A 24,013-nucleotide genomic window follows, 5' to 3' on the forward strand; every position below is an offset into this window, starting at 1 on the left:
CGAGTTAAGTAATTTGTACTCTTTAATCCATTATCCGTCTATGAACAGCTAATCACTCTCCTATTTTATTTTACCTCTTCATCCCAACTCTAACCCCTCAACCCCAACTTACTGTCAACAGACACAACCTCTTCAATGTGTTAGGTATGTATTCTTGGATATATGTAGTCTTTAAAAAATACTTAGGGTTTTAAAATAGATGCTTATGTTTGAATTTACAGAAATTGCGTTATTGCACCGTTTTTAAATATAGCCTTTCTAATTCCCTGCTGTAGATGACAAACAAGTCAATACGACCTACTAGCACCCTCCTCCCTCTGCCCATCCGTTTCCCTCCAAAGAATCATCACCTGTCGGGCAACATTGTTGGCAGCCCTCAGCCAGCTTTGTGCCGTTCGAGAGTGGCAAGCATGTCTAGACTCCCTAGAAATATTATCTTTCAACTCGCTTTTGGCAAGTGTAAACTTTTTGCTGGATTATGTCAACAGATATATATATATGTTTCTCATCCTCATCGAAATAAATTGGTGTTGGAATTTCTCTTGGATTTCTCTAGGCAGGGAAAATAAAGACCATCTCTTGGCTCATTACAGTTTTTGCTCATTAAAAATGTCTGAGGGCTTTTGAGTCTCGGGGGTGAGTTGGTGACATACATATACTGTCAGCGGCTATTTTGGATTTTCTGCTTCCAGGCATGTCTTTGCTCTTGGATAAGCCCCTTGTGGTTTTCAAAAGAACTAGCAAGTCAATTATAAATAGAAGGCCTTGTGTCTGTGTCTGCATGCACTTACTCTGTGGGACGAGGCACCCACATTTCAGTGGGCAGTGAACTATTTTCACTTTGAAGAGGGAAGAAGAAAGATTAAGAATGCCATTTTTCCCTCTTTTTGAGATAACCCACATCTCTGCGCGCACCCACACAAATCTGTGTAAATGAACTTGACATTTTCAAAGACCTTACCTTAAGGTCTCTTAAAAGCACAGCCACCCGACTGGTTATTTTAAGAAAGAAGCAGTTATCTCGCAGACCTGTGGCAGAGGGTTCAGGATGAGAAGGCAGACGGTCTGTGCCTTCGACCATCCCAGGGAGCTCGGAATGTCCTTATATGAACAGAGCTAGGGTGAATGTGGCCACAGCTAACTAATCAGTGGCTTCTAGGACGTGGCTGTTTATATTATATCTTCACTTTCCTTCCCCGCTAGTAACTAGTGGAAACTGTTGTGACCAGCAAGTCTGAACTAATCGTTCAAACAAGAGGGCCCAGGGGCGAAAGAGCATATGAAAAATGAAACTGCAAATGAGGATTTCAGAAAGAGACAGGAGTCTGCTGAGGTCTGCTTCCCTGATGATACATTTCTGCCTCTTTCCATTGCGTCGTAGACCCACCAGGTGCGGGCTGTGCCTTGGATCCCATCTGTGACCTTATTGTTCAAACATTGTTCTGCTCCCTTTGTCTTCTTGTGCCCTCTTCCTCAATAAGTGCTGCCAAACTTTTTTTCTGCCACTTGAAAATATGTAAGCAGCTATGAATTTCCGTTGTAATTAATGTAAAAATTCAGTATTATTACTGTTAAAAAATTAGTCTAGGCATCTAGCTTAAAGTATTGATAATATGGGTTTGTAATTTTAGACTTGTAAACTCTTACCATGTGGTATATTGCTGAAGCAGACCGGTAACAGCAGGACTGTGACCATTTCTTGTATTACTGGTTGATGAAGATTTGTATGGAGCTAGCAGGAATGGGCATTAACAGCTGCCATAAATAGGTTGTCCCCAAAAAACGTATACACACTTTAACAGCTAATAGCTCAATTTTGAAAACGAAATGTACTTTTTTAAAGCTTTATTATTGAAAGTATTACAAATGCCCCCTTTTCCCCCCTTGATCTCTCCTAGCCCACCCCTGACCCCCCACCCCAGACTTTCACCATCCTATTGTCTGTGTCCATGGGTTATGCATATATGCATACAAGTTTATTGGCTGATCTCTTCCCACCCACCCTCCCCTCCTGCCTTCCCTCTGAGGTTCAGAAGTTTGTTCCATGCTTCCATGTCTCTGGATCTGTTTTGTTCATCAGGTTATTTTGTTCACTAGATTCCATGTATGAGAGAGATCATGGGATACTTGTCTTTCTCTGACTGGCTTACCTTGCCTAGCATAATATTCTCCAGGTTCAAAATGAGATGTAATTTAATAAACACTGCCTTTATAATTATTCAAAGTGTGTATTCATTTTTTGGCACACACGATATTTAGGAACCATCCTTTTTCTTACACAAAATAAAAGAGATGAGCATTATATTCTGGTAAAACATTTTATTTTGATGAAGGAATTAGGAGATGCGAGCCCATTGGGCTGAAGATAACACGTAAACCACAGTGGGAGAAACTCATTTTCTGGAGCCTGTGGACAAATGATAACCACTCTTTGGCATAGTAGAATCTAAAAGAGTACACAGCTTATATAAATGAGTTTATATACTGAGTAGTGATTATCATTTGGTACTTGGTCAAGTGAGAGATACAAGACCACAGAATGTGGAAAACGGTCTTGGAGAAACTGTCTTATTCCCCCCATGGGTGTATAATCCATTCAGTGACTCCCTCTCTTCCTCTCTATCCTTCTACAGATGAGAAGCCCAAGGTGAACCCCAAACTGTACATGTGTGTGTGTGAAGGCCGCTCCTGTGGGAACGAGGACCACTGTGAAGGCCAGCAGTGCTTCTCCTCACTGAGCATAAACGATGGTTTCCACGTCTACCAGAAAGGCTGCTTCCAGGTCTACGAGCAGGGGAAGATGACCTGTAAGACCCCGCCATCGCCTGGCCAGGCCGTGGAGTGCTGCCAGGGGGACTGGTGCAACAGGAACATCACGGCCCAGCTGCCCACTAAAGGTTCTCACGCACTTGTCTGCTTTTAGATCAAGGGTTTTTGTTAGTGTCGGGCTGATTCTCTGTGGGTTAAAGATGGGAGTGGCTCCAAGGCTTTCCTCCAACTCTTTGAACCAGAGGCAGTGGGTGACAGGGAAGGTGGTTCTGGGTGAAGAAGAGAAAGGCACAACCTGTAGAATCTAAAAGGAGGAGGATGGAAGGATGGACATGTCGGGGGAAAGTCAACAAGGCGATGTCCACCTCAGGGACATCTTGGCTGGCCAGGTCTCTCTCAGCAGTCACACGCAGGTGGACAACAGTTCCTGATGCCTTTTCAGTTAATGAGCCAGGATGCCATTCGACATTTCAGAAAACATTCTGCTTAGTAAAGAGTTGAGTGTGTAGGGAGGAAAATGGAACCTAAGACGTAGGTGCCTGAGTGGAAAACCTCTTCTTTATAAGGAAGGAGACAAAGAAAGGCTCACTAAAAGCTCATGTCCTATGACCACTGAATCATGAAGCTGTGTGAGACTTCCCATGAACCTTGGAGTTGATGTGGAATCTTCTCTGTGTCATATTCAATGTGGATTCCGAAGCCAATGAAAGTCAGTCCTCCTCTGAAATTGTTTCCCCATTGAATGAGCCTGAACTTGCTAGCTCAGAGTTCCTACAAATATTAAAGTATCTTCGTCTGTGTAGATTCACTCTAAGGCAAATTTACTTTTAATAATATCGTACATTTTTAATAGGCATGGTTATTTAATTTTGCTCTCACAAAAGGAGAATCAACCCAAAAAATGGAGTAGGAGAAGCTAGTGGGAGCATCCACTGCTGGAAATGTCAGCCAGCAAGGGAGGAGACTCAAAAAATGAAAAAGACTGATGCATGCTCACGTTACAGTAATTGTTGAAAACATGGTGATGACCTTCAGGCATACAGAAAAGGTTAAATTCTGATAAGCAAATAGGTTTGAATAATAAAAGACAGTTTTTAAAAGAGAGATTAGGTACTTAAATGGTTACAGCTAAAACGCTTACCTGATGGAATACAATTGTACTCTTAAACTTTGTGAGTTTACATGCTATTAATAGAGTGGGGAGACATGAAGAAATGTCTGCATTCACACAAAAATTATATCTCTAGTTTGAAAAGTTCCTAGCCTCTGAGTTGTAATAGGAAAGTTATTTTCTTTACTTAAGGAATTTCTAATTTAATTAGAGAGGTGTAATATTTATAATTTAATGTTGTATATAATTGGTTTTACACTTTATAGTACAAGTGATACGTGCCATGGGGTATATTGCCAACTGGTTGATTAAATTAGTTGGATTCGGAAAGTTAAAAGAAATGTATAAAGGAAACTAGGCTTGAGATTGGATCACCAAAGGGGCCAGGGACGTGGAAAACAGTAAGTCATATGTTGGGAAGAATGGGGCTTGGTGACAATGTCATGAAGGCATCTGAAATTCAGAGAGAATTATTGTTTTGTGATATTTTAATTATGGACCTTCACTATCCAAGTAAGAAAATTTGATTGAACTCACTAGGCAGGTAGAAAGTCTTTGAGAATGTTTGCTTTAGTGGTGTGTAAGTGTTGAGTCATGAACATTTGGATGGATAGTGTAAGAACGCCTGAAGAGTCAGTGAATGGATGTTTTGAATGAGTGAATGGATGTTGAAGACATTGAGTAAAAGAACAGATGAAGGAATAGGTTCCTAGGTGAAAACATGATATAAAAAGATCAATGAGAATTCAGCAACCAACATCTAGGATACATTGGAGAGATTGGGCAATTTGGTCTTAACTCAGCACTATCTCCTAGGGATAGTAAAGCATAATGTCTGTCTGCAAAGGGCTGATGATAAAATATCCTTACAAATCAAATCCAAGTTAATAAGAGTAGCACCAGAGATTTGTATAGTACTCTATATTTTAAAAGCACTCTCATATATGTGCATTAATACAGTTGGTTCTCAATGGAATTTTTCCAGTTGTGTCTAAATGAATACTAGCTGAAATGACTGGGCTATTGGCCAGGTGTTAGGAAGTATGCTAGTTTTAACACTTTGTGACTTGTGAGACTTTGTGGTCAGGATCTGGAGCTACCTGTTAGGGTATTGGTCATCAATTTTAAATAATAAGTAAACATTGATCCTTACAACCATTTTCACCCCCATTTCCAGGGAAATCCTTTTCTGGAACACAGAATTTTCACTTGGAGGTCGGCCTCATCATTCTGTCTGTAGTGTTCGCAGTATGCCTTCTAGCTTGCCTACTGGGAGTCGCTCTCCGAAAATTTAAAAGGCGCAACCAAGAACGCCTCAATCCCAGAGATGTGGAGTACGGCACCATCGAAGGGCTTATCACCACCAATGTTGGAGACAGCACTTTAGCAGTGAGTTGTCACCCTACCATCCCAAGCATAAGGAAGATGGCTGAGGATGCCTTCTTGTTTTGAGCTAATAGTGACTGGTGACTGGACAGTGTGCACACATACACTGGCCATGCACATCCTAAGCAAGCATGTGCTGGCACCTGTCTGGTCTCCCCTATTGGAGAACATTCATTTTAGACAGTGTTTATAGTAAATGAGAGATGGGGTTTACTTTAGCAGATTTTGGGGGAGTAAGGGAAAAGTGCCCTGTAGGCGGTGGGGGTGAGAGGAGAGCCTTGGAATTTAGGGTACTCAGTTACTTTTTTCTTTTAGCAATAAAAGTGCTTTTATAACAAGCACCTTTTGCTTAGTATTAAAAATCACTCTTCCTTCTAGATTATTTTAACACCCTGTAATTTAAGACTTTAAAATTTGACATTCAAAAAAGAAGCTATTAAATTTTTCACGCTCCTGTGCTGCCCCCTTGTGGAGTGCAGTCATGTGGCTAAACCCAGTGATGTCCAGGAGAAATATGTGCATCATACTGTGTATGTAATTTTAAATTTTCTAGTAGCTACCTTAAAAAAAAGTAAAAACAAAACAACACCCCAGATGATATTAATTTCAACAATATATTTAACCTAATATATATAGTTATAATTTCAACATATAATCATAAAGAATTACTAATAAGATATTTTACTCCTTTTTTAAACTAAGATTTCAAAATCTGGTATGTATTTTACACATACAGCCTACAATAGTTCAGACTAGCACAGTTCACTTGCTCAGTGTCAGCATGTGACTAGCAGCTACCCTAATGAATGGCACAGGGTTGAAACTATTGTATTTATATGCATTAAAAGTACTCTTGTGAATTTTTAAATGAGGAAATCACAGTAAAAAGTGACTGTCTTCCTTTTTTTTTTTTTTTACAATTTAAATTTGTTTTTCAAGTGTTATTGTTTTTAAAAATATATATTTTTATTGATTTCAGAGAGGAAGGGAGAGGGAAAGAGAGATAGAAACATCAATGATGAGAGAGAATTATTGACCCACACCCCTCACTGGGGATCGAGCCCACAACCTGGGCATATGCCCTGATGGGGAATCGAACCATGACCTCCTATGGGTCGATGCTCAACCACTGAGCCATGCCAGCTGGGCTCAAGTGTTAATTTTAAAGAGACTTTAAAAAGTGGAAACGGGAATTATTTGCTATAAAAGGGTTATCGTAAAGTGCAAAAAAGAAAAGCATGAATGTTCTAAAAGGATCCTATGCTGAGTGAGACTGGTGCCTACTCTGAAAAAGGCATCACACTGGTGAGTGTTAGAGAGGTGTTAAAAACCTACTCGTGCCAAATCAAGATTCCTTTTCATAATCTGATGAATTGAAAGACAATCAAGGTAATCATTTTGTAATGGGAGTCGATGTTATTTAATGCCATGATCATGTGTCACTTAAGATCCTCTGTGTTAAATCTTCTAGACAATATGCTTAAAAGTGTCTGACATTTCTGTAGTTAAGCCTGACCTGCCACTTCCTTTTTACTGGAGAAGACGTGCCCTTGACAATCTTTGCAGCGCAGGTCCTGCACCTGGACCGTTTTTGGTGAGCTGTTCAAACATTGGGTACGAGCAGAGCCAGGCTGGAAAATACTCCGTCCTGCTGCCTTCCCCAGTACGGGGCCACCCGTCAGATGTACTTTTTGGTATGAAAAAGGGGGAAAACCCTTGTTGAGCTTCCTGTTACCTACCTATTTAAATTGTAGTACAGCAAAACTGGGAAAAAAGAGAGGACATTTTATTTCAAAAAGTAGAGGATTGCAGTTTTTTGTTAAAAAGTACTTACAGGTTAATTTCACATTTTGAGGAACATTAAATAAGTTTATTGAATTAGCAGCAAGAACATACAAGGCTGCCCAGGCTGGTGTGGCTTGGTTGATTGGGCATTGTCCCGTGTACCAAAAGGTTGCTGGTTCGATTCCCAGTCAGGGCACATGCCTGGGTTACTGGCTTGATCTCTAGTAGGGAGTGTGTGGAAACTGACCCATGTTATGCTCTCACATTGAAGTTTCTCTCTCCCTCTCCTTCTCTTCCCCCCTCTGTTAAAATCAATAAAACATCTTTTTAAAAAAAGAAGATAGAAGGATAAATCCTGACAAAGATTCAACAAAGCAAGATTCAGAAATAGATTTGTCAGAACTTCATTCCTCAGAACAGCTAACATAACTAATCACCATGGACAATAATAGGAATATCTTGTGCAAATTACTGTTTAAATAGTTTTTATAATTTTGAAAGAGGGATGGGAGTATATGCTAAAATACTTCTCAACTCAACCATGTTAGATGACAGTATAGTGCGATATAACAACACTATTTTAAAAAAGTTTGTCCTTATTGGTCTTCATACTTGTTCATTTAAGCAATATGCTCATGTATGATTCAACAAAGCACATCTTACTAAACAGCTCCCCCACGTTGAAAAGCAGCCTTGGGGTCCCAGAGTTGAAGTAGATGTTTGGATATCTTTGGTTGATTTCCTCCCCACCCCATCCTGGGGACCAGGGTTATATATTATGGCAAAAATAACATATTAGTTTAATTTTCTGGATTATTCTCTCAAAATATTGAATAAATAAAGAGAAAAAAAGAACATCAAATAGATGGTTAGGGGGATGTGGAAGTTCCCTTCATCTTACTTAATTCCTGTTGATTATCCATTTTGTGGTTTTAAGGATTCTAAATTTTTTTCTTTTGGATATTCAGCTTTTGGTCATTTTGCTGATCAACAGTACTTCACAGTGGAACTCAGAATAAGAAAAAAAAAAGGTGAAATTCAAACAAATCAGTGTATCTTATTAACAGGCCAGCTAAAATGTTTGGGAAAGGATGAGGAATGTCAGCTCACTGTGACTGCACCCTTACCACCATCACACGGGGGCACAATAATGTATATTGCAGACAATCCATACAGAAAGACCTCTGCTTCTTGACTGCTTTCTTCTTTTCCTAAGAAGGAAAAATTTATGAATGAACTCATGGGGAATCTTTTTCATAATATGTTATTTGTTAGAAGTAGATTTTGGGGCATGGTTTTATGTTTCCAATGAAAGCTTTAGCTTTTCTGAGTCGTGGCTAACTCCCATCAAGAGATGACACATAGGTGTTAATTTTTTTACCCCTTTGCTCCTCGCTCACTTAAAAAGGGTAACACCTCCATCCAGGTAAAAAGGGTAACACCTCCATCCTCTCTGCTGGAGTGTGCCAGTTGGATGACCCAGGTGGCCACTGGTGTGTCTTTCTACTACATGAGCGCCATCTGTTCCTTATTCCTAATTCGTACGTTTCTCTTGAGAGCCCCTTAGTTGGCATGTCAGCTAGAGGGGATCCTCTGCTAGATAATGAATGACAAGCAGAGTAGAATATGGTCAGTTGGGCCCAGCCTGGGACTTGAAGCTCTTTTCTCTTCTCTTTGCTCCATTTGGTGTTTGTTCTGCTACTTTCCCTGTGCTCAGCCTGGACTTGCTACTTCCCGTCTTCGATTTTGTCCACTCAGCTTCTTTATATATTTAATTCTAAAACTGTGGGTGCATGAAAGGACCACGTAATCCTCAGGAAAACCTGTCCTGTATTAGGGAGAGGATGGGCTTCTGTTTTTTCTAACAAAACCAGTGCTTCTGATGGCGGCTGTTCACGCACACTCATGGCGGCCAGGGTGCTGCTACTGTGTGAGTGATAACGCGATGCATGCTCGTGCTCTAATTCGAGGGCTCTTTCTCATCAGTGTCTTTTCTCCTTGTCTCGAACCACAGGATTTACTGGATCACTCGTGTACGTCGGGAAGCGGCTCTGGCCTTCCTTTCCTGGTTCAGAGAACAGTGGCTCGTCAGATCACACTGTTGGAGTGTGTTGGTAATGCATTTTCTCTTCCTTTGCGGGTTATGTGCAGTGTTAGTTGTGGTTCTGGAAGTAGGATGGCACTTGGAAAAATCTCTTTCTTGTTTCCTAACATCGGGAGATGGGGGGTAGCTATGTGGTGTGGCTTTGTCTCTGTTCTCTGTGTGACTTGTGTGGGAGCACCTAGACATGCACAGGTCCTTGTCCAAGGAGCCCGTCACTAGTTAGTAGAGACCATGCTTAGTCAGAAGCTTTCGGTTGCAAGTCCACCCTTTGGGATGACGGAAATGCTTGCAACAGGAATGAATAGGGCTGCTCCTCATTGTAGGTATTGGATGATCCGAGGTAAGTAGGCTTTAGGACCATAAACTTGCTTATGGCAAGTTTCTAACCCCTCTCACTCTTCCCCTGCCTTTAAAAATAGTGAAGTAATCTGTTTAAACAAGATATATGTATTTCTCTATGGCCACTCACAGTTTTTCCATATAGAAACATATTTACACATAGATGTAATCATAGTGTGTGTACAATTTGTGTCCCTTTTTTTTAGTTTTAAGCTCACACATTTCCCCTTTTTGTACACATCGTAAATATTTTTAAAGACTGGGTAATAATCATCTATTGAATGTTCATTTTTCTGTAACAGTACTACTTGAGAAAGATTTTGCACACACTGCTTCACTCTTTTGAGTCCTCAGAATAAATTCCTAGGAATTAGGATTTCTGGGTCAAAATTTATGACTTTTTTATTGCTTGTTTTATATATTACTGGATTTCCCCCTATAAAGATGGTACCAAATGCTTTTATTTATTTTTTTTAAAATTTAAAAGATTTTTAAGTTGATTTTTAGAGAGAGAGGAAGGGAGAGGGAGAGAGAGAGAAACATCGATATGAGAGCAGAACATTGATCAGCTGCCTTTGCACACACCTCCCCCCTGCCCCTACTGGGGATTGAGCATGTGCCCTGACCAGGAATTAAACTGGCAACCTTTCAGTGCAGGGGATGATGTCCAATGAACTGAGCCACATTGGCTAAGGCCCTAATGTTTTTATTTCAAAGTTTCATTTTTTATTAGTTGTGGTGGATATTTGCCAGCCACATGATAGTTTTCATTAATTTCTCCTTTAGACGCCATGCAGGGATGACCACAGTAGTGCTAGTGGGTTGGCAATATCTCTGTCCTCTCCTCTTGATTCTCCTGGTTCCTCTGGGCTGGACTCGGCAGCTTTGGGGGAGGTGGCTCCCTCCACCACTTGGCTGCTGTGCTCTAGCTTTTCTCGCTGTTTTCCGGGAAACCAGGACACCCTCAAACCCAGTAGTAGAAGGGGGGACGGACAGGGATAGTAAGAGCAGCAAGTCCCAACTCAGGCACACAGGCGGTCAGCTGGAGCCTGCTGCCTTTTCTCTAAGTCTGCAGCTACTCAACTGTTTCCGAACACCACCTCACTCTGCTTCTCCGCAGTGGAGGAAATAAACATGTCCCAAATGTGCTCATTGCATCCAGCCAGCATTGTCCTTTTGGACCAGTTAACATCTTACTGGATTATGAGCCAGGGATTCTGGCTAGTGGTGAGAAGGCAGTGAAGGGAGACATGTGCCTGTCTCACCCCCATCCTCACCATTCACAGGGCAGCAGGTCTCAAGGTCAGTCCTCAGAGATCGACCCCAGAGGTCAAAGGGCAAAATAATGTTGCACCTTTAAACATATATACTGTTTCTGGTTATAGAGATATTCTTCAGCCATTTTTGAAATAATGTAAATTCAGATATAGCATTTTGTTGGTTTAGTGCTGAAGACTTGAGTAAAAGCAATACCTTTTTTAGTAGCTTATCGTCTTCATATGCTATAGTTTAAATAAAAATGTATGTAATTAATTAATAATGATAGTATGTTATCATGATTGGTTCAAAAGCAAAGAAGCTGAACTAGATCAGTTCTTTTCCAGGCGATGACCAGTGAACCCCTAAATTTCAGAGGCCTTAGGGATCCCCTTTGCAGGCAGCTCTGCTTCTGTTTTCAGGGATATATTCATAAGGATGCATTTGTAGAAAGCATTTGACAACATAAAAGAGTTTGAGAACCATTGAAATAGGTTTCTATTTTAATTCTCTCTACTTATCCTGACATTCATCTCTGTTTTCTTTAAAAAAAAAAAAAAGACTTTAAGGGAACTTTTTAGTAATGGCCGCAATTCTCTGGGAAAATTTTCTCTCCTTCCTGATGAGACTCTGAGGACAAAGGGCAACTAAAGATAAGGAAGGGAACTAAGGCAGGAAAAGATTAGCCTATCATTTCCTAGCAGCTGATTTGTGATATCTTCCCCCCAGCCTTCATCTTGAGCTACAAATGCTGGGCAGTTGACTTTATTATCTGATTTTATTAAAATTAATCGTGTGCTATTTTGTGTGACCTGACAGGGTTCCCAGTGACCACTTACTGACCACATTTAACATCCTTTCGGATTAGTAATTGCTGTTTAGTAGGGACATTGTTTGTTCTAAGGAAATCTAAATTGGGTGGTTTTGATCATGTTTCAGGTGAGTCACCCGGACAGACATGCTTTCTCTCTCCTTGTTTGGGTTTTTGGCGGCTTAGTTGTTCAGCAGAGAGCTGTCTTCCTGTCTGTGCAGGTGGTGCCACAGCTGCTTATTACCAGCTGCGACTCCCAGCAGCACTTGCCTGGGTAGAAAGCCCCACTGCGCTGCAACTTGTATCTCCTGCTGCATGATTATCTAGGTGCCGCACACGTACCCCTTGATTATACCCCGTGTTGATCCCCAGAGTCTTGTGGTAATTACCTCCTCCTCCCAACCTCCCTGCTCACCCCTTCCTATAATTAAGGAGAAGGGTGGCAGAGGGCGCATGGAGTTGACAAGCCGATAGTTGTGTTGCTGCTGCCGGAGAGGGCAGGCACCCAGCAGAATCATCACAGCTAGTCACCACATTCTGCAAAACGTCTTCTCCATTTGGCCTTTTCCGTGTGGCCCAGGGCGGCATTGCAGGGGCTGTCTCACAAGCAAATACCCATGACCAATGTCAGAAATCAGGACTGTTCTGGGATTACGTGTTTAAGACTTTGCAAATCCTCTTTTGAACTATATCCTCCGCCAAGAAATCCTTTAGGGATGGCAGTGACTGCTTGTGAATCCCCTTCTCAGCATTGTTTTTTGTGTGCTTGTGTGTGATTGCCTTTTAACCCTTCAGAACAACACATCTCAAACTCAACAGTCTCCTTTTTGAAACATATAAATGTCTATGTAAAGCCGTGTACATGTTTTTGTCCTTCCACACCACACTGAAATCTAATGATCGGTACCATTTTCTAAGTTTCGCTAACTTTCATGTGCTTTTAAAAACTATGTGTTTCAGACCCTTTAATAGAGGAATTCAAATGTAAAACTTTATCGTGTGCAGCTAATTGTACCGTGCAGATACTGAGAGTGTTTAACTTGTTATCACAGTGGAGTGGCTGGGAGGGGCAGGTTCTGCCTTTACAGGCAAAAGGTCCTGGTATTTATATCCCCTAAATTGTTTTCCCAGTGAACAGTGGGCATGGTTAAGAGTTGCAGGTATGCACTTTATTGGCAACCTCTTCTGTCCTGTCTAATGTCACCTCTGTGCTGCTTTCCACAGGGAAAGGCAGGTACGGTGAGGTGTGGAGGGGCAGCTGGCAAGGGGAGAATGTTGCTGTGAAGATCTTCTCCTCCCGGGATGAGAAGTCGTGGTTCAGGGAAACAGAATTGTACAACACTGTGATGCTGAGGCAAGAAAATATTTTAGGTAAGTACCAGGGTAATTCCCCTTATGATTTCTGTCTAGAAAGAAATCATTTGCTTGCCTTTGCCCTCTCTGATGGGGTGCCTGTGAATTTTCCAGTCTCTCCTGAAAAGCGATATAGGGATCTTGCGCATTTATATACTATTTAATTTTTTAAAACTAATTTCTTGTTTATATCTGCAGAGAAGTGAAATTGGAAGGTTCTCTCAATGATGAAAAGGAAATAGTTATTGCTCCCTCTCATTCTGCAGGTTGTCATTTAAACAACAGAAATTTGCCCCGTATTGTTCACTTCAAGGCTTCCTCGGTGGTTCTACTTATCCCACACCCTTGTTGAATATTTATTACATGAATCAAACTAAGAAGGCTCTTTGGATGATTTCCTAGAGATTCACAGCTCCCAGGGACATCGTAATTAAATGCACATTCCCTCAAACTAGGCGTCGTTTTTTGAAGCCCAGATTTATAGAGGGATTTAGCATACATTTTAATTTGGAAACTAAAGCTTAAAACATTTGTGAAATATGTGGAGAGCTCATTGAAAACACTGCTATGGAATTCTAAAGGGTGAGACTATTCCTTGCGTCCACTGGCGTATATGTTTTTTGAAAAATTTCTGTAAATGTGTTTATACTAATACATTCTTGACGAATGCTGCATGGTGTGCTTTTTAACTGATGGATATAAAGTTCATATAGAATTTGACCTGTAGAAGGTAGTGTTAGACACGTTGTGACTATTGGATTAGGTTTGGCATACACAAAGCTATTTGCAGAATTTATTTCTATTCCAGTACAGTCATACGCAGTATAAATTTCAGTCAGTGACGGACAACCTACACAACAGTGGTCCCATAAGATGATAATGGCTGGAAAATTCCTGTCGCCCAGGACATTGTAGCTATGGAAATGTTGTAGTACAACACATTACTCACATTTTTGTGGTGATGCTGGTGTAATCAAATCTGTGCTGCCAGTCGTATAAAAGTATAGCACAAACGGTAATGCACAGTACATAATACTTGATAATGAATGGCTGTGTTACTGGTTTATGTTTTACTATGCTATACTTTGTCATTATTTTAGAGTATACTCTTTCTACTTATAAAAAGAAAGTTTACTGTAAAGCAGTATGCCGTGTATGCAAGCAACAGCCTCATAGTTTCCGTGTTTACCATGTCTCTTGATTGCATCATTTTTTTCTTGCGCTTGATTTAATCTCATTTTATAAATTTAGTGTCGCTTAAGTGTGTAGTGTTTATAAAGTCTACAGTGGTGTGCAGTCATGCCCTAGGCCTTCACATTCACTCATCATGTACTTACTCACTGACTCACCCAGAGCAGCTTCCTCTCCTGCAAACTGCATTCATGGTAAGTACCCTATACAGGTGGACCATATTTTATCTTTGACAACACATTTTTTACTGTACCTGTTCTCTGTTTAGACACACAGATACTATTGTGTTATAATTGCCGACAGTACTCAATACAGTGGCATGCTGTACAGGTTTATAGCCTGGGTGTGTGGTAGTCTATACCGTCTAAGTACACGGTATGATGTTCTCACAGTGACAGAATTGCCTCCCAACACATTTATCAGAATGTATCCCCATCGTTAAGCAGTGTTTGACTGTACTGCCAATTTAGTATTAAACCTGAGCCAGGGTGTCTGCAAATAATGGTTTGACAGTTGTCCAAAGCTTTGCTTCATCAGTACAGTGGTATGTTCCATCTCAGAATTATCTCAGTTTCTGCTGTTGACTTTTGCCCTTCCCTTTCCCCCCGGGACCCTCGTCATCACCTAATCCTCCTCCCTTGTATTGTGGTTCTTGGTCTTCCCTTTCCAATGCTTCTCTCTATAATGAGATATCTTCCCCTGGGGAGCTGAGATACTTCTGCTCTATGTGTCTGCTGACTCTCACATTGTGTGCAGCAATCGTGACTTCTGGGCCTGGCATGACAGACTCCCTATTTTGGGCTCCAAGGATTCTCTGAAGCATCCCGTACAAATATACCCACATGCAGCCACTTCTGATGTTTGCCCTTCCTGGGATTGCCATGAACAGTCAAGTCTCTCTGCTTTTGTTCACATTGTTTTTGATCACCCACTCTCCCTGTCCCACCCTCCAACCACCCCTTCCTCCATCAGAACATCTCAGTGCCCTTCCAGTACCTCCCAGTAGATTTAATTGTGCTTTTCTGCACTCCTCACATTGAACCTCTGCTGTAAGCCTTATCACACATTGTCTTGTGTTGTGGTTGGATGCATGTGTGTAACAACAGTAATGGTGGCAATAGCAATAATGATGACTAGTTACTAGCAGTTATGTGTGTTTTCTCATTTAAGCTTCATTACAACCATAAGAGGCTAGGTACTCTTGTTTCTCACTTTTAACTGATGAGATGACTGAGGTGCACAGAGATTAACATCACCCAGCAGACGATGAAATAGTAGAACTGAAAATCACACTGGGAGCTCTAACACTTAACCACAGTTGTGTACTCTACACTGTAGTTGGCTAGATGGTCATAGACTAATAGAGTTGTTTCTTAGTCAGGGTATGAAGTGAAAATTCATCAACCGTCAAAATTACCCTCTAGTGTACCAATTTTTCCTCTGAAACTGGAACAGATTGCAGTTGTGCAACAGATAAAGCATTGGTTGTGTTAGAAGCTGTGAGGTACAAGAAGTACTTAGCTTTAAACACTAGAATTACTCTTACTGGGCAGATGCACATTGCTAAGAAGCATGCTGGTCTGAGACTTATTGAAGGAAGGACATATTTGGGCATCCCCTCTCATTCTCTGGGGCCCGCAGCCTCATTGAGCAGAGTGCTCTGGATATCACTGTGCTATGCAAATACTCACTTTATCCATGCACTTAAGTTAAACGACCTATGATACCATTTCATTGCAATGAGGACAAGAATTATTTCCATTGTTTTGGCTTTCACATTCAACACTACCCATGGAAGGTGCTCAGTAAATATTTATTAGGTTGGGTTTAATCACAAGGAAAATTTGAAGGTCACATTTGCAATATGATTTCCTGTGAGAGAACTTAAGTTTCCGTAGTGTGATCACAGAGGGAAAAACATTGTCCATTTATTATTACCAACGATTCACGGAAATTCTGAATTCATGAGCTCTTGCCACCCTCATCGTAATTACAGCCAATGGATTGATCTTACTGTGTAGCCTTTTCATTGAGAAAGCTTGTAGAAATGCACAAACTTTTTTGTTAAACTTCTTTTCCTGCTTTACAAGTTTTCTGGATGTAGAGATTTAAGGCTTTTTGTGATCATTTTCTCCTCCATTAAAAGAGCATATTGTGTTTTGAATATGAGACCATGATTTCCTCCCATCCTTGAGTATTACGAACTCTAGCTCCCCAAATACATAATTAAATTACACACACAAATACATACATATATACAGTATACACATGCATACATGTAAAACTCTGGGCCCTCATTGTTTATCCTCCCAATTAAACTTGTAAAACAGTATCTTTCAAATGGACTAGTTTGGACTTCAACTCTTCCTTTTGCTGTGGCTGGTGTAGAAGTCAACAGCTGAGTGAGTAATGGGAAGCCCTGGTGTGTAGTGGAAATTTGGAAAACCGGTTTCTACTCTCAGCACCATTGGAGGCCCACTTTGTGAGTTGGGGCCAAAGTTCTATATTTCTGCACATTCTTTTCTTCACTGCTAAAACCAAAGAGGTTGAGAATTACCTTACACTGTTTTTTTTAAAAAAAATTGTTTTAAATATACGTAACACGAAATTTACCATTGTGTACAGCTCAGTGTAACAGAGCACGTGCACATCATGTGACAGTCACCATCCTCCATCTCCAGAACCTTCTCATACTCTTAAAAGGTACTGCCTAAGATTTTCATCAGTCATCATTTCTGGAGATCAATGGGAAGTAAAGGAAACTGTCCACAAAAGATACTACATTACAAAATCATTGTGGTTGTCATTGAATCCTGGGCTATTTTAACATATAATAATAAACAACTGTTCTTGAACACTTACTATATGTTAGGCATCATTTGAAGTATTTTGTTTCTAATAACTCTTATTCTCACAGTAGCCCTTTAAGGTAGATGATGATGTTACCGATGTCTTAGAAGGAAGAGATTTTATGTGAGCTGTGCTAGATCACGCAGCTTGGGAATGATGGAACCAGTATGGGAACCCAGGAGTTCATTTCTGGGGCCCAACACTCAGCACCTCACTCTACTGTGTGGTTGTCTCCCTCCGCAGCCGTCAGAGCCGCCCATGCCTGGTTCCTGGGAGATCACCAGGGAGCGGCTCCCAAGGAGCACTGATTACTTCCCTCAAGATTTGGGGTTTTATTTTAGCTCTCAAGAAACCTGGAGGATGCCTTTCGTTGTTTAAGAGGCTTTTGCCCTGGTTACCTTCTGTCCCTGTTATGAACACATCCAGGGCTGTGCCAGAGTTCCAACCTACAGGCACCTGTTCATTCTCCACAAACAGAAGAACTTTGACTCAAAATGCAGTCCTATATAATAAAAGGGTAATATGCAAATTGACTGAACAGCAGAACCACCGGAATATACCTGGCCACTTGCCCTGGCCAGCCCCGCCCCTTGAGCAGGCAGCTGGACCCCGAGTGGGGGTGGGGCCAGCTGGCAAACCGCCTGTGGCCCCTAGCCCCAGCCGGCCCACCCCTGATGGCCCCCATTGGGGTGGGCCGGCTGGACCCCACCAGTGCAAGCATTCGTGCACCGGGCCTCTAGTTATCTTATAAAAATTCTCTAGCCTTTTGAAGAAAGTGGAGTATGTAATTCACACCTGAAATACAGCTTTTTAAAATCTTGCTTATTTAAAAGTTACTTTTCCTGAAGGTCTAGAGCAGCGATTTTCAACCTTTTTCATCTCATGGCACACAAAAACTAATTACTAAAATTCTGTGGCATACCAAAAAATGTATTTTTTTGCCAATCTGACAAAAAAATAGGTAGGATTTTTATTGATTTACAAAATAATAACAACAATAATAGTAATTACCGACCCTTTTTGCTCCAAAATAACTAAAAAAAATCAGATTCATACACTTGTATATAAGGATTTTTGGTACCAGAAATTAACCAATCAAACACAACCTTATTATGCGATGTGACCAATAAGATGTAACACTATTATATGGCCTATGTATTTATGGTTCAAGACAGGGTATTCACAGCATACTGTTGCCTATTGTCACTTTTTTAAAAAAATGTGACAATTTAAGGGGAAAGAGGTCAGTGCCTCTGACTCAATAGTCAGGAATTGAATGTTTTAAAAATTTTTGCAGCACACCTCATGTCAGGGATGTAATCTGCCTACTTCATGCGGTTGTTGGAGGACTGTGTGTCAAGTGCTTGGTGCGTTGTTAGCACTCAATAATTAATAGCTGCTTCTATTGTTGATGCTGCTGGTCAAATAGAAGACCTTTCTTTGTTCCTAGAGCTTCCTATGCGAGGTAGGGTGTACCAGGGCAGCCAGCTCCAAACCTGGGGTTGGCTTCAATTTAATAGCTTTGTGATTCTTGGCATCTCCCAGCAGCAACTTCATTATTTCTAAAGTGAGTATAATGATATATATCTATCTCACTGTTCTATTGAGGAAAATCCCATGAAAAAAATATATGTGAAAGTGAGTAAATTTTACACAATGTACTATGTGATGGTAAGGCGTTTTATGCAATTTCTCTTACTTTATACTTTTGCAAGATATTTAATTCTTCCTCAAGCCATATCTGTCTTTAAAAAAATTTTTATCTTCTATTTATATGTCCCAAACTTTACTATCCATAAAGTTCATTAATATGATATATGTAACATATATTCTAATAAATACAACTCTCTATATAAAAGCCTAAGTGACCATTGTAACGGGATGACAGATGATCAGCCGGTAGCTATGACACACACTGACCACCAGGGGGCAGACACTTAATGCAGGAGCTGTCCCCTGGTGGTCAGTATGCTCCCACAGCCAACCTCCTGTGGCCAGCCAACCTCCCATGGTCCCTCTCCTGGGCCTGCCAGCCCCTATCCACCTGATTGCTGACCAGGCTGAGGGACCACACCCATGCACAAATTCATGCACTGGACCTCCAGTATATTATAAAATATATTATAATACACAGGGCAGGGCAAAAGTAGGCTTACAGTTGTGAGTACGCGACACAGTGTATTCTTGTATTATTATTATTATTATTAATTATTGTAGTTTTTGCATATGAGCAACTGTAAATCAACCCTGTATATTATAGTATACAGATACGTAATGTACATTATATGTTACATATAAATATATATTAAAAGCCCAGAAGTGCTTTTCTAGCATTCTTCTTTATATAATATATAGAAGAATATTATTATACTAGTGGCCCAGTACACGGATTCATGCACATTAAAAGGAAGTTAATTAGAAGAAATATTTTAATATTGCTATTCACCCTTTCTCTATAATAGAAGTGTCAGAGATGAAAGAAAATTAGTAAAATGTATATGAAAATAATATATAAATTGATTAATAAATAACAACATGATATAACAAAGGCATGATATAAAAACAAAAACATGATATAAAAACAAACATGATATAAAACAACATTGATAAAAACAATGACTGATAAATGGATTAAATTTATTCTAATATCTCCCTGTATACCACATTAAGAGTAAAAACTCTTTCAGAGTGCTTGACTATTTTCCCTTGTGATGAAATATTTACAACTTTAACTTTAATGTCACACGCTTGTCAAATTCGAGAGATAGCAACGTATAACTGACCATGTCTGAAAACGGGTTCAGGTAGGAATATTCCTACTCTGTCTAGACTTTGTCCTTGTGATTGGTTAATAGTCATCACAAATGCTGGCATCACGTGAAACTGTCTTCAAATTAATTTAAATGGGAGGCCAGTGTCAGACGGGGACAAATATCACGCATGAGCGAGTCAACATTTATTTTTAAATTGCCAGTGCATCATATGTACCGGTCGTTGGACGGACAAACGGTCGGTCATTTAGCCTTTTATATGTGTAGATGGCCTGATGCGTGGATTCGTGCACACGCATGCGATTGGTGCCAGTGAGAGCTTTAAATGTATCGCGCATGCGCGAGTCAACATTTATTTTTAAATTGCCAGTGCATGTCATGTGTACCTGCTGGTCAGTTGGTAGGACAGACGGACGATCGGTCACTTAACAGTTTATATATATATATATATATATATATATATATATAGAGAGAGAGAGAGAGAGAGAGAGAGAGAGAGAGAGAGATAGATAGATAGATATAGATAGATAATATAATATATAGCGAAAAGCAATGCTAGAAAAGCACTTCTTTAGCAAAATAACAAGCATACATATCACAATTTATTCCCTAGGTTAGGAAGTGCCTCAGACTTCTATAGTTCCTTCATTATGCCCAAAAAGTCCCCACAGTATATCTAGAAAAACTTCTTCCTACCTCTTTATCTACATCTGTCAGTATTTCATTTCTCTTCAAGACCAGTGGTTACCTTTGATGGAAGCCTATTGGAACATCTGGTCTGAATTATGATTCCCTACTCTGGGCTCCTGGTGCCCTTTGGAGATAATATTATAATACTTTTCACATTATGTTGTAATTTTTTCCTTTTCATATCTGTCTTCTTTTGTAGCTAACAAACATTATAATCTTGGTTTTCCTGTGTGACTGACAGAGAGCATCATTTGCTTGTTATATTTCATTGGCTCCTTTTTTTATTTGATGAATCTGTCAGTCATTTAACATAAACTGATCCTTTTATTTTATAACTGAGCAGAGAGACTCCAAAGAGCCTAAATGAGTTGTCAATATTACACAGCAAATCACAGGCAGAGTCAGGACTAGAACACAGATGTCTAGGTTCCAGTTTTCTGTTCTTTTTGGGTAGTTGATGAATAATCTGTGCTTGGAATATCAGTGTGATAAAGAGTTTGGCACTGTTATTATGTGTAAGCACAAAAAATATTTCTATTTAAATGCTCATGCAGTGTAAAATATTTTTAAAGGGTTATTTTACCATAGAAATTAATATGAAATTTTTCTATTCATTGACAGTACCCTTTAAGCGATCAATACTATGATGTTTCTTTGTTGATGCTTCTGAAAACCTTCTTCCATGGAAGTTGGTTAGATTAATTATATCTTGTTACAGACAATGTCTACTGCATGGGTCACTATTTCTGGATACTAAAAATTACAGCGTGGAATTCTCACATGTCTGTTAATTTTGTTCTTGCTCGCTCCAGGTTTCATTGCTTCAGACATGACATCAAGACACTCCAGTACCCAGCTGTGGTTGATCACACATTACCATGAAATGGGGTCACTGTATGACTATCTCCAGCTTACTACTCTGGATACAGTTAGCTGCCTGCGAATAGTGCTGTCCATTGCGAGTGGTCTCGCACATTTGCACATAGAGATATTTGGGACCCAAGGGAAACCAGCCATTGCTCATCGAGATTTGAAAAGCAAAAACATCCTGGTGAAGAAGAATGGACAGTGTTGCATAGCAGATTTGGGTAAATTTTTAGAAATATTTTTAAATTACTTTTTTTACTTTTTGTTGTGAAAAGTTTCAAGCATGCAGACAAATTGAAGATAGTAAACAACTGTATCACAACCACTAGATTCTCCCATTCATATTTTACTATTCTGAAGCTTTATCACATATCTGTCTGTCCCCTATTCACCAGTCCTTCTTAATCGTTGACACATTTCAATGTAAATTGCGGACAGAAGAGCTCTTCTGTCCAAGGACACCAGTGTATCACTCACTAGAGTTCATTATTTATTTTCTTAATAGGTAAAATTTAAATTTCATGGGAAATACACAAATCTTAAGTATACAATCCAAGGGTTTTGACAAATGTTGTAAAACCCAAATCCCTATTGAGAGACAGACTTTCCCATTATCCCAGACCATCACTTCATGCTTGTTCAGTCAGACCCTGCCCCAGCCCACCCTCAGAGGCCATTCTGATTTCACAGCTCTTTACACAAAATAGGTACACATACATAGCATATGAAGTGAGTTTGTCTTAAAAATGGTTTCTAAAGTTGTTCTTGTATAACCACAGCAAAATTATCAATCAAGCATGAGGGAAGAAAATCCCTGAACCAATTTACCATTTTCTCTGCTAGGATTGGGACGGGTTGAAACTTGGCCAGCAGCTCTCTCTGAGAAAGGACGTGAGCTGATGGACACTGTTGTCTTCTTCCTTTCAGGCCTGGCAGTCATGCATTCCCAGAGCACCAATCAGCTGGACGTGGGGAACAACCCACGCGTAGGCACCAAGCGCTACATGGCCCCTGAAGTCCTGGATGAAACCATCCAGGTGGACTGCTTTGATTCTTACAAGAGAGTCGATATTTGGGCTTTCGGACTTGTCTTGTGGGAAGTGGCCAGGCGGATGGTGAGCAACGGTAGGTATCTGATCTAATGTAATGTCCATTCTCAAGCCCTGTTGATTCTGCTGCCCTTAAAAGGACAAAAGGGATATTTAAGTCCACATGGTTCCTTGTCATGCGGCTGGCATTTATATTTAACTGGTAGGTGGCACGCAATGGCATTGTATTTTAACTGCATTGTATTTTAAAGAGGAAATCATGGCTTTCTGGAAGAGACTAGTCATTCCTTGTTTTTTTTCTTTTGATTAGTCCTTCCTTCCTTCCTTCCTTCCTTCCTTCCTTCCTTCCTTCCTTCCTTCCTTCTTCCTATTCTGACTTTCTTTCCACTTTCCCTTCTTCTTTGCTCTCGTCACAAGTGAAGTTTAATGTGAGGAGAATGCACAAGTAAATCTAAGGGTAAATGAATTCTGCTATTTTAGGTATTTTTACTTAAGTTTTAGATTATTGAGAAAAGGCTCAGGTGATGCATTTGGAATCCACTCCTTTGTAAGAAGCAGGCTGTATAAGTGAAGCTCATCTTCAGGAAGCCCTGAGTAGGTGGTTATGCTGGTACTCTTGTAAGTTAAGTTTTATGAAATGGTGTCGCCTTGGCAGTTAGGGAAGCATATGCCAATCACTTTTACCTGCGTCCCCTACAATAAACTCTTACTCTTGTCTTTCATGTATCCAGATCAACCACAAATATAGCGTTGAACTTAACTTCAACTACATTTTATTCTGAAAGCCCTAAGTATACTCTTTCAAATTGCACATGCCCCATCTACCCACAAAGTGGTTATTATAGCAGAATCTTTTATGTCGACTAAATCAACCGCTTCACAACTTGAAATACCTTCACAACTGGAAATCTTATTTCACTGAGGATGTGTCTGAAATTGTTCCAGGAAAACAGAAGACAGTGCCATGTATTTAGATTAATATTTCTTTCCAAAAGATACTTCACCCTCCTGTGACCTGTTGGAATCTTGGATTTGAAGTATGAAAGAAATAATACACGAAGTCTGTAACATCTGTGCTCCATCCCACCTTCCACTGATATTTTCTTGCAAGGATCGAGATTCCTGTGGCAATCATAATTTTCATGAACCCACAGCCAGAGAATGGGAGGTTCTGAGAGGGAAGTGGATCTGGGTAACTTAATGTAGTTTTAGTGTGCAGTAATTAACATAGGCATGTCTTCATGATAGCTTCCCTGCCTCCCCCCCGTCCCCCGCCCCAGCAGCAGAGTATTTGCTTTTAACAAACTCTCTAAGGATATCAAAGCTAATGTTTCAGATCAAACATAAACACACATGCATTATAACCTGACAGTTCTTTTAAAGTGCTTTAAAGAAAATAGGATCTTGAACATTTTTTTGGTAATTATTTCTCAATCCTTGGGAGCTCTGACTTGCATTTTGTGCCATTCGAGCGCCTTGAGAATTGTTTGCAACAGAGAGACTGTTTTGCTGATTTATAATGTTCTGAACTTTGCCTGAAATTGCACATCGACTTTATTTACCCCTCCCCCTCTTGAGCTCCTTCGAACTGAAAATCGAATTCTAATTAGTTTCTCTTAACAGACATTTTAGAGAAGGATCGGTGTCATAATAAACCAGGTGATGGGGAACTTGCCCCGA

The 24,013-nt window shown here is 40.2% G+C and overlaps 1 protein-coding gene across 1 annotated transcript in view; it reads left to right on the forward strand.

Moving 5' to 3' along the window:
* ACVR1 (activin A receptor type 1) overlaps positions 1–24,013 on the forward strand; it is an 82,432-nt gene that overhangs the window by 46,674 nt on the left and 11,745 nt on the right. Inside the window, exons 3-8 of the mRNA XM_081095589.1 lie at positions 2,634–2,897; positions 5,058–5,269; positions 9,066–9,165; positions 12,787–12,933; positions 21,230–21,505; positions 22,212–22,409. Of these exons, the coding sequence (XP_080951715.1) occupies positions 2,634–2,897; positions 5,058–5,269; positions 9,066–9,165; positions 12,787–12,933; positions 21,230–21,505; positions 22,212–22,409 (1,197 nt within the window). The remainder of the gene's footprint in view (positions 1–2,633; positions 2,898–5,057; positions 5,270–9,065; positions 9,166–12,786; positions 12,934–21,229; positions 21,506–22,211; positions 22,410–24,013) is intronic.

Source organism: Myotis nattereri (assembly GCF_964212035.1).
Source record: "Myotis nattereri genome assembly, chromosome: 7".
Taxonomy (NCBI): domain Eukaryota; kingdom Metazoa; phylum Chordata; class Mammalia; order Chiroptera; family Vespertilionidae; genus Myotis; species Myotis nattereri.